The 14,304-nt window shown below is 38.0% G+C and overlaps 1 protein-coding gene across 1 annotated transcript in view; it reads right to left on the reverse strand.

Moving 5' to 3' along the window:
* FREM2 (FRAS1 related extracellular matrix 2) overlaps nucleotides 1–14,304 on the reverse strand; it is a 168,897-nt gene that overhangs the window by 85,814 nt on the left and 68,779 nt on the right. Inside the window, exon 3 of the mRNA XM_079136143.1 lies at nucleotides 2,962–3,108. Within this exon, the coding sequence (XP_078992269.1) occupies nucleotides 2,962–3,108 (147 nt within the window). The remainder of the gene's footprint in view (nucleotides 1–2,961; nucleotides 3,109–14,304) is intronic.

Below are 14,304 nucleotides of genomic sequence, written 5' to 3' on the forward strand. Positions count from 1 at the left end.
AGAAAACCCATGATGCAGTGGTTAAGGGTGTGTGCCTTGGAGCCAAATATCAGCTTTGTCCCTTACTAACTGCATAAATTCGGGTATGTCATGACCTCTCTGTTTCTCACCTGTAAAACGAGGGATATAATGGCACTCTTCTGTTGGGGGGAACTAAGTAGGGTGTTGGGAATGAGGCCTGGCACATAAGAAGAACTCAGTACATGTTAGCTATCATTAGCACTTCAAAGTCCATCACCTCACATAGCACCTGGCACGTAATGAGCATTCTAGAAAATATTAGTTGAACTAGTGAGTAAAGGGTTGCTGTGGACTGAGAGAGAGATAAAGGCTTCATGTGTTTGATAAAGTATTTTGTCTTTGGTGAATGATAATAGTAGCAATAAGATCTTTGAGATGCAAAGATCTTAAACACAAATACATATTTAGTTTATTAGTAAATTATAAATACAAATACAAACAAATATTTGTAAATACAAATACACATTAGGTTTATTAGTAAATTATAATGGTTATAAAGTGAATGATCATCTTTGAGAAATACATCTATCAGTTTTATATAATTCATGATTCGCTGTTCAAGTGATATTCTGTTTTTAGCCATAGTGCAATCGAGCTCTTTCTGAAAGTCTGTAAGTGAAAGTAGAAGTGGTGTGGGGACAGCTACATGGGATATCCTCAGTGCAGAGACCTATCAGGCTGGCCTCCCTTGTGTCCTGCTTTGTCCCATCATCCCAGAATTGGAACATCTCTAAAAACTTAAATATAGTATGTAACATATAATTTTATGATATATAGCATCATCACATAAAAATATAATTATAATATAATTAATATTATATATAAGTTCCAAACTATTTTAATGCATCTGTGCCAATTTCATTAAAATATTCACCAAAGAGAAAACCTAGACTTAATGGGTAATTTGACTTTCTCCAGGTCCCAGCAAGAACGCTGTGGCCATTTTCAAGGATGGCAGAAGTGGGCTGCACACAGTTTACTGAGTAATCATCTGATGTTAACCAAGTAAAGCTATAGAACTTTTGTAGAATTGCTGGTGTCTCCACAATTTGTAGGAAATAACAGTTCACTGAAATAACTTGGAAAACAGCTCTTTTAAAATACTTTAGCATTGAGCTTAAGTGGGAAACCAACAAAAAAGGCAATGGAGAAAAAATCCAAAAGGACAGTTTTAAAATCTTTCCCAACAATTAACTTCTCAATGCTATCCACAGGCCAGTTGTGAGCAAATAAACACTCTAGGAGTGGAAATCAAATGCTAATCAAATGAAAATAGCCTTAATAATTGCTAAGGTGCTCTGTTGCTATGGTACTGTTATTTAGTTATTATTTTCTGAACAATTTATTTGCTATATTCTTAACATGAAGCACAGTTAAGACTAATCTCCACCAGGTGCAGTGGCACAGGCCTATAATCCCATCAACAGGGTGGGGGTTGGTGGGGGCTGAGGCAGGAGTACTGCAGGTTTGAGGTCAGCCTCTGCAACTTGGCCAGACCCTGTCTCAAAATAAAAAGTAAAAATGACTGTGGATGTGGCTCAGTGGTAAAAGCACCCCTGGCTGGGTTCAACCCCTGGTACCACCTCCCCACCCCCACTCCCACCCATTAACCTCTCATTGCAACAGGTAGGACAGGTTCTGCAGGGCATGTGTGTGCAGACAGAACATGTCCCCAAAGGGAGAGCAATAAGAGTACTCATTACCCTAGAAGGTTCCACACAGAGTGCAAATGACCACCATGTGGAAGCACATGCAAACACAGAAGGGAGCAGAGCTGCCCCACTGCAGGAGGGTCTGCAGGTGGACCAGCCCCATCCCCCGGAGCCAGAGGAGCCTGCAGAAATCCACAGAGTACGAAAAGAAAAGAAGGTATTTTTAAACTAAGGAGCAATTCATATCCAGTATTCAAACACATCAGGGGGAATCATAAGGGGGCAGGAGGTTGAAGCCATGGCAAAGGAGTAGAGGCGTGAGGGGGTGGTTTTCTGTTGATACGGATCTACTGCTTTAGGGTTCATGGACCAGTGAAATTTCAAAATAACCGTTCTGAAGACAAACAGGGTTACTAGCCTTTTATTTTGCTCATACTTTCCTGGATTCCTTAGTTGATGGTCTAACTTAATGAAAAGCTTTTACTTATATAAATTCTATCAACCTAAATGTTAGTGAGATATATAGTACCAAAAACAATACAATTGCTTGGGGTGCTGCCAATTTCTATCAACATTATCAAACATCTTGTGCCACTATATTATAGCCTCAAATCACCAGTGTATTTACTTTTCTCTATTTTATGTCTATATGAAATTTAAAAAAGAACATGAATTAGAGTTGAAAAGGCTATACTCCTTTGCTTTTGACTTTCAGTTTTACTCAAAGAAAATAAAGTGGAAGAAAATGGCTAATAATTAACACTAATATTTGATACCAAGAAAAATCACAAAACAAATTTTTTATGTAATACATTGATGATGTTCAAAGAACTTTTAGTGACTAGTTGGAGCACTCAAACACAACAAATAGTAAGTTATACTTTCATGCCTAATAAGTCACTGAATAGATTTTTGCTTATTTATTAAAGTAACTCTCAGATATTTTACACTGTTGATTCGGCAGACATTTATCTTATAGATAAATTTCAGGTCTGCCTAAGTCACTAAGTCCTAGTGACATTTATTTTTAGTTTTTAACTCATGAGTGATTACGTACAGTTTTTTAAAGCTATTTCATATCAGAGAAAGATCACAGTTAGGTCAATAGCTTGAAGAAGTATATCCCCTGACACAAATCTGCTGGTGTTTTTTTTTTTTTTTTTTTTAAACAGTTAAAGAAATGTCAATATACTCCTGAGTGTTTAAACTGGAGAGGTGAACTGGAGGGAGATTATAAACTGTTGCTATAATAATGGGATTTTGAGACAGAAATGCAAATTAAACTTACTTATAAATGAAGTTTCTCCCAAGTAACCTCTACGTTTAAGAACAACATCGAGAAATTTGGAGTCCTCATTTATCAGGTAATACTCCTTTTCAAAGGAGATCCATGCCCAATTCAGACGAAAATGCTGATTGGTTAACTTGTTTCCACCTGGAAAATAAAAATTAAAGCCCGACATTAATGCTTTCTAGAACAAGTGACCTTAAAAATCCACCATGCAACTTAAAGAATCCATACAGCTGCTTGGTTTGATACATAACTCTAGAAATCAACATGGAGATACAGCTTACTATTCAGTGGTTGTTATACAACACACAACAGCTGACATAATTGTTCACAAATGCCGTGCTCTTTCAGGAGGGGAAGTGGGTAAGGGTGAAGAAGCACACAACTACCAGAGGCAATTTAGTTCAATCATAAAACTGAATATCCACATTGCAGGAAGATGCACTTTCCACAAGGTGCCGCTAAAGAGCAAGCTTTTCTACCGAGAGGTACTCAAGGTTCCTTTGTGATGTTCTTAAAAACACAACTTCATGAATACCTTTTCTGGTTCACTGAGCAATTGGGTGGAAGGCTTTCATTATAACCACTTAAGGAAAAACAAATATCCCTTCCCAGCCACCCCTCCCCACTAGATTCCCCTCCATTCCTCACAGCAAACAGACAACTCTTTTCATTGATTTCCATTCCACTCTGAAGATAAGGGTTTCTCCTCCCACCTTTCCACCAAAATGGAGCTGGCTGCCTATCAGGAGAAAATAACCTTGCGTGTGATCTTTCTATTGTGAAAGCTACTATGTTGGGTAAATGAAAGGAAAAAATGGTTATCAGCTGATCACTCTGCACCTATCCCTAAACTCCTTTTGATCTATGCCAATTATTTCAGAGTAAAGTGAGGTTTATAAACAAAAGCATCAGTAATTCCTTTAAAGGATTTCTGGAAAAGAGTAGGGAAAAAAAAAAAAAAAAAAGCCCCAAAAATAAACATAGCTAGAGGCACAATTTCAAGGCTAGTGTCTTTTCTTAGTTCACATAAAGAGAGCTACAGTAAAGAAAAATAAATGAGATGGGAAAATAACTTTAATAGACCCACAGAAAAAAATCTACACAATGGGAAATAAGTGAGTGAACAAACACACAAAATTTTTTTTTCTAGAATTTTTTAAAAGTAAAGTGTACAGTGACTTCGAGTATCAGTTGACACATACTAAAGAATAATGACCCAGTCTAGCTGAGATTACATTGGGAAATGGGTTTTCCTGTTTATTTTTGTTTGACTTGCAAATTAGCCCAAACCTTTTAGACAGGTATGGCAGTTTGTACAAGAGAAAAACGATGTTCATATCACTCTTGTAATTTCTTGTATGGGAGAAACAATAATGTATCTGTGGGGAAAAATTCATGGCAATATTTTCTGCAATAGCCTCAAACCCAAAAAAAACTTAAGATTAACTATAATGTGATACATCAGATCAATAAAATATTATTCATCCATCAAAAAATAAATACAAGAATCTTGTTGAAACGCTTAAAAGAGTGTGTTGTGCCATGACGTGTGGCATACTTGAAATAATTACAGGTGGTAATTAGCAGCAATCTCATTTGACTCTTCAGGTGAAGAAACTGAGGTCCTAAAAGTAGGCAACAGATAAGAAACGAAGTGGCCTTGAACTCTAGGTCTGAGGAGTCTTCCCACCCATGGCTTTTCCTCTCTAGAGCTAGGAGTACCCAGGGACCAGGAGATGTTTGGCACAACAAGGTCACAAAGTATAAATGAGTTTCCCTCGTAAATTGACAAAAAAAAAATTCTGGTCTGCAATCAATTTGCCTTTTAAAAATTAAGTATAAAATTGAAATGTCCATAATTCCATCCATTTAAAGCATCCAGCGAAATGCCATATCTTAGGTGACTACATTGACAGGATCAGGACCACCTGTTTCTGTGATTACTTCCAAGATCATGTGAGATAACCCATACACATACAGTGCCATCCAGTCCATAGGTGGCATTCTTCAACAAAGGTCAGCCTGCTTTGCTCTGCCCAACACATGCTTAAGTCCCCCCTGCACACTTGCTGCCAGACTCTTCATCTTCCTTAAGCTCAACTCTGCTGCTTTCTCCTTTGTCCCATTTCCCTACAGCTGTTGCACACGTCAAGTCAACACTTCTCTGTGGATTTCCAGGTTCTCCTGACCTATCCCCATCATTACTCTTTCTTTCATCTGCTCACTCCATGCTCAGTGCATTCATGGCAGTGCCCTGAATGTGCTACCCTTGCTCCTCTGGACACCTTGTTCTCCTGCCCCGAAGATGTACTTTGGCAAGTTCTACTCTTGAAATCTCTCTCTCTCTCCAGCAACTTCCTGACATCTCCTGCACCTCTGGAATTCTATAGCTGCTCATGTGTTGATTATTCTGCATAATTATGCACTTGGGTTGATATCTTTCATATGGTTTAATTGTACTAATTTATTGACAGCACTAATTTATGTCAGAAATGGAAAGTGACTGTTCTTTTACAACTGTCAATGTTTCATCAATTAAATGAAGGCAAAACCAGTTTGGTTTATTTTTTATTGGTGCATTTTAATTATAGTTAACCGTGGGATTCACCATGTCATATTCACATATACACATAATCTGATCCATCTCATTTCTGAGTCCCTTCCCATGCCCTCCTTTCATCCTCTGATCTACTATTAAAACAGGTCCTTCTATCAAAGCTCCTTCTATTAAAAACAAGTCTGATTTCTAAAGGAATTATTATATGAGAACAAGTTTAGGCTACACTTTTGTCCATTTTGATTGTGGTTCCAGTGAGCCCAGATTTTATTCCAAACTTCTTGTCCAGCTATCCCAAGCCATTCCTTGTCCATCCTAACACCAACAGCTTCATATCCCATCACTTCCCTTCTAAACATGATCAGTTGTATATATTTGTGGGGAACAGTGTGATAATTCAATATGTGCATGCAGTGTGCAATGATCAAATCAAAGCAGTAAGCATTTCCATCTCCTAAACTTACAAAAGGTTCTTTGAAATGTCATTACTAGAGGCTGAGAAGGGTGGAGGGAAGTAGGGGATGGAAAGAAGTTGGATAAGGACTACCCAGACACAGTGAGCTAGAAAGAGTAAATTCTAGTGTCCTACAGCACAGGGGGGTCAGGGGAGGGGTACAGTTCACAGTAACCACAGCTAAAGTTTAAAACTCAAATGTCCCCCAAAGGCCCATGAATTTGGATAAAACACAGAGTTCAACATATTGAAAGAAGGGACCAAAATGCTGGTGAATCCAAGGTTTTAAATGACACATAGTTGAACAAGTGTGCCAGTGTATCACATGTCCACCCGCCACTTTGAGATTTCATTAGATATAAAATTCAGAAACAATATCAAGTTACTATTCCTAACAAGTTTTAAAATACATTATAAACTGGGATTTTTAAGTAGATGTTTAGTGAATCTGAAGTGAAGTCTACAACACTTAGCTCCAAATAGAATTAAATACTACAAAACTCTTCTGAATCAGGACTTTGTAAAATCTTAGTATTCACCTCTGATGCTGAAGTGATTCAGGAGTTGAGGAACTAAGCTGTAGCTCATTGTGACTCCCTTTATTAAAACTGCCATCTTGCCTAATTTAACTCCGTATTTTGCCTACAGAGTGGAAAGCCACCTTATTTACTCATTTATTGCACGCTTCTCACACTTCTCTAAAATTGCTGTAAATGGAAATAGTGAATATTAATGCTTGAACAAAAGCTATAGCTCCTCCATGGGAAATTGTAGATGAAATCAAACACCTTTAAATCTGGCAAATTTTTACTTACACATGAAGCAGCCTTTCTAAAGTAGAATCTGTCATCTATGATGCCGGAGGAGCTAGTCTCATTGAAAACAAAGTTCATAGCTTGTACCATAAATCCACACAACAGGTGCCTGACAGCTGATAACCACACTCCCAAAAGCTTTGTCCCCAAACCCTGACACTAAAGTCATTAAGATTTTGATGAAAAGACCCCTTTTGAACTTTTCCAGCTGGTCTTTAGGCTTCTTCTTTTTCTTTTTCAATTCACACTCAATAGTTATTTTAGAATAACAAAGAATCCCAGTCTTCAATTAGCCCTCCCTAAAAACACAGGGCTCCTGATTTCCCTGAAGACAAAGCATACCTCTTCAATAATAAGAAACTAGTATCACAACTTTGACTTGTGCTTGTTAAAGGCTGGTATAGCTTTAACTTTGGCAAAAAAATGCTTCTTGGACAAGTTAGTTAACAACAGAGAGTGGTCTTGGTATTTTCTAGCTTAGTAAAATTTCATTTGTCCAGAATAAAGTTCAGCCTGGAAGCTAAACTGGAAACCAAATATACAGCTACTAAAACAAAAAAACAAACACAAACCCCTCAAAAAACCTGTATAGAGTAATTTAAATCAGCAATAGAAATAGGTATTTACATTAGAAAAGATTATGTTATTATTACCTAATCTATTGGGGGAAATGAGATAATTTGGTATTTAAGCAGATCTTAAGGGGTCTTGTTCACGTACAGGAAAAACCCAGTGATTAACAACCGTGCAAACACTGTCAGGGTCAGAGTTGGTAATTCTGGTGAGAATCTAAAATTAAGGTAAAAATAAGAGTTCTATTTTATTGCCATTTCTGTGATAAGATGATCTTCTCAAACTCTGTGTTGCTTGTAGAATCTTCCATAGAATCTAAGCCTGTGGAATCCTATCCTCTGCGCCTTGAAGTCAGGTTGATTTTACTGTTTACTAGAAACCACCTGGTGCAAAGTTGAAGCCAACTTGGCTCTTAAGGGCCCCCAGGAGTTGGCATTTGATGATGGGAGATGGCACATGCACAGAGATAATGCACACAAACTAGATCCTGGCAAATACTATACCAGGGGCACTGTTAATGAGCTGTGAGAGTTCACAAGAGTGAGGAATTACTTTAACCTCTGGGCATCAAAGGCAAAGTCATGGACGAGATGGTGTTCAAATGTGTCTTAAGTACAGGGTGGTACTTGGACATTCAAGGAGATGGAGAGGAAGGTGTTTCTGGAAGATTAAATATAAAACCAGAGATAAGAAATTCAATAAAAAAATGAACTTCAAAGAATTCAATTCGGTAGGGGCTCAGGGCATTTACTAAATATTTATTTCCTGCTCCTTTTCCTATTTAAATGACTGCACATTAGAGACAAAGATACACTAGTAAAGATGCATCCAAAATCCGGGGTGGAGTCGGGTATGCATTCTGAGGTGCCCAAGGAACCCAGAGATGATGAGCATCTTTTGAAACAAGAGCAACTATATCTTCCTGTGACTGTGGAACTCCTGAGCAACTTGGGGATAGATCCTGAAGAATTGCCGATAGTTTTTGTTGTTGTTTTTACTCCTTATGCATTTTTCCTCAGCCAATGGTTTTTAATATTCATACACTAGTTAATAATTTTAATGATTGCTTTTGCTCAATAGTTAGTTGTCCAAAAATTACTACCAGCCAGTGCAATGGCACATGCCTATAATCCCAGCTAGTGAGGAGGCTGAGGCAGGAGGATCACAAATTTGAGGACAACCTCAGCAATTTAGTAAGACCCTTAGCAACTTAGGAAAACCCTGACTAAAAATAAAAAATATAAAACAAAATAAAAAGGACCAAAGATGTAGGTCAATGGTAGAGTGCTCCTGGATTCAATCCCCAGTACCTCAAAAAGAAAAATTATCACCATGTGCAACTTTTGATACATTGATACATTGTTTTCTGCCCCCATTCTGCACACCCACACATTTCTCCTGTCTTATGTGGACAACACAAGGGGTCAGATCCACAAAAAAACGCAAACAAACAAAACAAAACAAAAACAAAAGCAAGAGTATGTAGAAAGAGAAGTTAAAAGACGAAGACCCAGGAGCCGGTGTACACGTTGGTCTCCACGGGTTGCACGTACCCATCCAGGATCTTCCAGGCTACTTTCAGGAAAGGCACAAAAAAGCTCACCCTTCACAACCAAAAGAATAAGTGGAGATACGATATCTTGTAACTGTCACATGAAGTACATTGACTTGAGCTCAGGTACAGAGTAGTTCACACTATTCTTTGTTCTTCTGTAGATCTTGCAGGTGAGTTTCCAGGTGATGTGGGGGTAGAGATGGGGACTGACAAATATACCAATGTTCACCTTGGAAGCCAGAGGTATCATAATCCACATTATTGCCTGTAATTGTGTTCCTTGGGGATGTGACTTGGTCATATATCTACTTATAACAGGTATAGAATGGTGGGGGGCGTGTACAGTGGGTTATTTGTACATGTGGTTCCAAAGCCTTTATATTCCTATTCATCTACTACACCAAAGGTTAACTTTGAGTGCATACTCATTGTTCTTGGATTTTAAATTTGCAGATTCACCTACTCAAAAAAATTTATTTGCAGTCCCCAAATTAGTACTCCAGGTATTTGAGGTCATTCTCGGGCATGAGCATTGTGGGATCAAAAATTTTGCAAAACCCACTCATCTCCCCTTTGCTAAACATATGTCCTTCCCACAGTCTGTATAGCACCACATTGCTCACATCTTGGTACCATTTTCTTGGTGATTTTACCACTTAAAATGACTCCAGATCATAGTGCTGAAGGACTATCAAGTATTCCTAAACACCAGAAAGCAATAACATAACTTAGGAAGACAATGCGTGTGTTAGGTAAGTTTTGTTCACACGTGAGTTACAGTGCCATTGGCCGTGACTGCAAAGCTACTAAATCAACAACAAATATCCAATGAGGTGTCTTTTGAACAGAAGCAGCCATAAAACCAGGAAATGGTATAACTAGAGCTCACAGGAACCTAAGCCTGTATTTCCCTTAAGAACTATCATTGAGTATTTGCTAATTTAGTATTCATGTTGATTTTATAGAACTTAACTGCTATGAATAATGAAAATCAACTGAACACAGTACAAGTCACAATAAGTTATTGTAAGATGTAAAGCCACCCTTCTCTCCCATTACAGGAATTTCTGGCCTCCCCATCACCTGTCAGTCTGCAGTTCTGCCCGCCTCTTCCGTTACAGGAGTTTCCGGCTTATGCTGCCACCATCTTCCTGCCTCCCACCTTACGTCCTAACATGTTATTGGTCCATCAGTCAGTCTGCAAGAATTCTCCTCCCAGATTGGTTCCTCCCAGCCCGCGAAATTCCAATATCTGGGAGAAGCCGTATGCCATCTCTTCTTCTTTTTTCTTTTTTCCACCCCAAGGACCTTATCTGTCCCCATAAATAAAGTCTTTTGCGTGAGATCTCGTGTCTGCAGAGCGTTTTTTCTGGGAGCTACCAGCGAGCCACAACTGAGCCAGCGACCCCTAACAGTTATTGTTTCAAGATATGAAAAAATGGAGCACAAGAGCAGAAACATCAGCACCCCAACACCTTTCCCTCTCTTGAATCAACATGTTTCCTGACTTAGGCTCAGGAGTGTGAATTGAAAGGACTCTCACTATATTCTTAGATGGGCAGCCCTGGCCTCCTTCCAGCCATCTTCCCTGGCTACCACAGAGAACACTAGAGTGCAGACACCTTGTGGTTCATGGGTGAAGGGTATCCTGCCTCCTGCATGACTATGTGCCATAATTTGAGGATAAACAAAGAAAATTTATAGAATAGCTTTAACCTGTGTGAAAATAATGTACATGGACTGAATTCTGATGCAGAATCACTCCTAATCCTGCAGAATATCTTAGGATAATTCATACTAGCATCTCTGTCTAAAGCACAACCCACAACTGGGGTTCATGCCTACCTATGCTTATGTGGGGAACTGGGGTGAAAGACCTTATGGAAGCTGATTTTCTTGGGTTATAAGAAGCTTTTAAAGAGAGGACTCACAAGAATGGAAATCAATGTCAGACACAATAATAGATTCCATACCAAGTTTTAATCATCAGTGTAAAGCAGATATTACAAATTAAAGTGTAAGTTTATTTATCTTTAACTCCTACCCAGGCTCCTGAATGAATGTTTGGATTCCAAGAAAGAGAAAACTATGAGTGGAAATTTAAAGAGTTGCTTAATTAGTTTTTTTTTTTTTTTTTTTTTTTTTTTTTTTTCCATACCAGGGTCCAAGTAGCAAGCTTTCGGACCCCCTTTTCTTCAATATAGAGTAACAGAAAAGGTTACCACACAGCTAGGGCCCAATCCTTGGGATTCTTGGGGACACAGTAAGAGAAGGCCCATGCTATGGAGCCAGACATTGCTGCTAGAATTTCTGGGGAGCTCTGCTGGTATGGAGAGACCAGGTTGACTGCAGAGAACCTCCCCTTGGGTAGCAGGGATAGTAAACATTATTTTTACCAACCAATGGCATGGGTTTGGACCAGCTGGCATTGCAACAATGTAGGCATTGATCAGTCAAAAAGGACTCGCCAAAAGCACCTGGGACCTGGATGCACTTGCAAGATACCTGAATTCAGTTCAGCCTTAAAGACCCTAAAAATGCCCAGTAAAAAGGACTGGACATATTGGGGCCCAGGGTCAGCATGATCTTGATAATATGCATTGTCTCAATGTAACTCGCAGCAACCCTGCAAGTTAGTAATTTTCACATTCTGTGAATAAGGTAAATGAGTGCAGGTTAAGTCACCCAGTTTAAATCCCTACAGGTATGGTAGATGGCAGATTTAGGATTTGACTCTAGCCTGTTAGTGTTCTGTCTATACTTCCTCCAAGTTATCAGATTATGTCCTTCAGATTAATATTCCTTTTCAGATTGAATCTGATTTTTTAACTTAATTTATAAATTAACGCTATTGAATAGGAGCAAAATATTATCTGAGTGAGTTTCCTTCTATCAGCATACACTTCGGTGCTAATGAACAGTGAGGTGGCCAAATAGTGAAAATGAAAACAAAAAACAAAAAAAAAAAAAAACCCACAATCTGAAGGTCAGTTTCTAAATATTTAAGGTGGAATTATTAATTAACACAAGCTAAGAGTTAAAATCCTCTTGTTTTATGAAAGAATTTATAGTCAAAGGAAAGGAAAAGTCTTCCAGGCTGACTGATCCAGGCTGAGCCATCTGGCTACAGCTGGGGTCAAATCTGCAAGCCCCAGCCTGCAGGAATCCTTCTTTGCATTATCTAAGCACAGCCCCCTCCCCCAGCTCCAGTTTAAAAATAAAAATAAAAATAAAATAAATTTAAATTTTTAAACGTGTTTATTTCTGGTCTCTGCAACAAAAAGAAAAAGAGCAGAATCACAAGTTTAAACATCCCTTCAACTAAGGTTTAAGCAGATTTCCTTAATCAAATTTGACTTAATTTTGTCACACCTCACTTTTTTAGTTGGAACCTTCACATCAGTGGAATGAATGTCTTTACTGCTGGTATGCAGGCCTAGGACAAGGAATTCAGGTGCACATCCACAGAGCACAAAGGACAGGGCCAACATGTAATTGCAAGGTGAACTCTCATTCACCAAAAGGATGTTACTGGATTATCATTTGGAATCTTGAATTAAAAGCTAACTCCGTCACGATAATGATGCAATATGAGAAGCTAAGTTTTTTTTTTCCCTGCTGAAAACACAAGTGTAACACTGTATTTTAAACAAAACCACCAACTAATTCAAGAAATAATTGTGTTTGTGAACAATATGAACATAGACTCCAAGCATTTTGGAGCAAGAATGAATGTTGGATTGTATCTTTTCTCATGCAATTTTACCAAGATCCAGAAAGGTTGTGATTTGAATAAAATAACATAGAAACTATTTGTAAAAAAGAGGAATATGTTCCCAGGGGTTTTCATTCCTGGTCTAGTGGTCTTCATTCCTGGTCTAGTGGTCTTTACATTTAATAGACTGATCTCAAATACTGTTCTAAGCATAAGATCATAAAAAATAAAATTTTTAATTAAAAATTAAAATTTTATGTAAGCCATATTATATATAATACTTTTTTTTTTTTTTTTTGCAGTGCTGGGGATTGAACCCAGGGCCTTGTGCTTACAAGGCAAGCACTCTACCAACTGAGCTATATCCCCAGCCCCTATAATACATTTTGTGTGTAATTTATATTAAAGCTGTGTGCTTAAAATTATATGTAAGATATATAGAATGTTTTATATCTAATTTATGGTTAAATTATACATAATTCATGACAAGTAATATATACATGTGTGTGTACATATATATATGTGCATATACGTACATATATATGTAAATAAATTGGGAGAGACATACTTTTTTCTATTTAAAGAAGCCCAGGAATAATTTTCTATCATTTTTCTCGTTTACCAAGAGAAGTCAAAATTAAAAGCAAAAAAGTCACTACACTTTCATAGAAACACTGAATGCTTTATGGAGAGCTGAGTCTGTCGGGATGATCCACACCCTCTTCTCCCTCTGGGGAAAGGAAAAAAGACAAAACCAAACACCTGGTGCAGCAAGATTTCATGCATGCACAGCCTGAAGCTACAAATAAATTTATTAGATCTCTGGCAACACATTCTTAAAATAAACTTAATAGCCTTCAGGTCTCTGTTCAAACCAGAACCTAATTCCTTTCGTGGCGCCAGACATCTCCCCCACCCCAAGGAGGCTGGGGAAAGCAAGGCAGTGGCCCTGGTACCCGGCACCTCCAGGAGTAACCGGTTTAGCACCATTTAGTTAATTCCCTGCAAAGTAAGGCTGTTTTCTAATTCCTATTTGTATAGAAGTACTATACGCATTACTGTGAGACTCCCACTGCAATTAACATGCATTACAGGCTGAACTATATTTTGGATTATCTTTTGACAATGTGTTATACTCACATTAGGAGACAAAAGTATAACAAAGAAAAAAAAAAAAAACAGAAGTGATTTAATCTGGCTCTTAAAAAGAAAGAAAAACCTTTAACTCATTCTATTATTTTCAGAATTTAAATTCAATGACCAGGATGGAGGGATTCGGGTGAGACAAGAGCACAAAAGCCAATCTACGAATTCAAGTACCGTGATTGAATTTTAACTTGGTACCTGGAAAGTGAGAGCTGAATGAGAATTTCCTGAAGATAATTTTTTTTTTTTTTTTTTTTTTTTGGGGGTGCTGGGGATCGAACCCAGGGCCTTATGCTTACAAGGTATGCACTCTACCGACTGAGCTATCTCCCCAGCCCCCCTGAAGATAATTTTTGTTTAATTTTTTTTTTTGCTCTTGCTGCTTTTAAATATGGGTTGGTAGTATTTCTCAGCTATATTGTTTTTCAGCAGCAAAATCAACATGTGGCAGTTTTAAATTTGGAGGCTTAAAATAAATTTATGAACTCATAGCTGGTTAAACAGCTATTACTTCTGTGAGAG

The sequence above is a fragment of the Sciurus vulgaris genome (assembly GCF_902686455.1).
Source record: "Sciurus vulgaris genome assembly, chromosome: 4".
NCBI classification, from domain to species: Eukaryota; Metazoa; Chordata; class Mammalia; order Rodentia; family Sciuridae; genus Sciurus; species Sciurus vulgaris.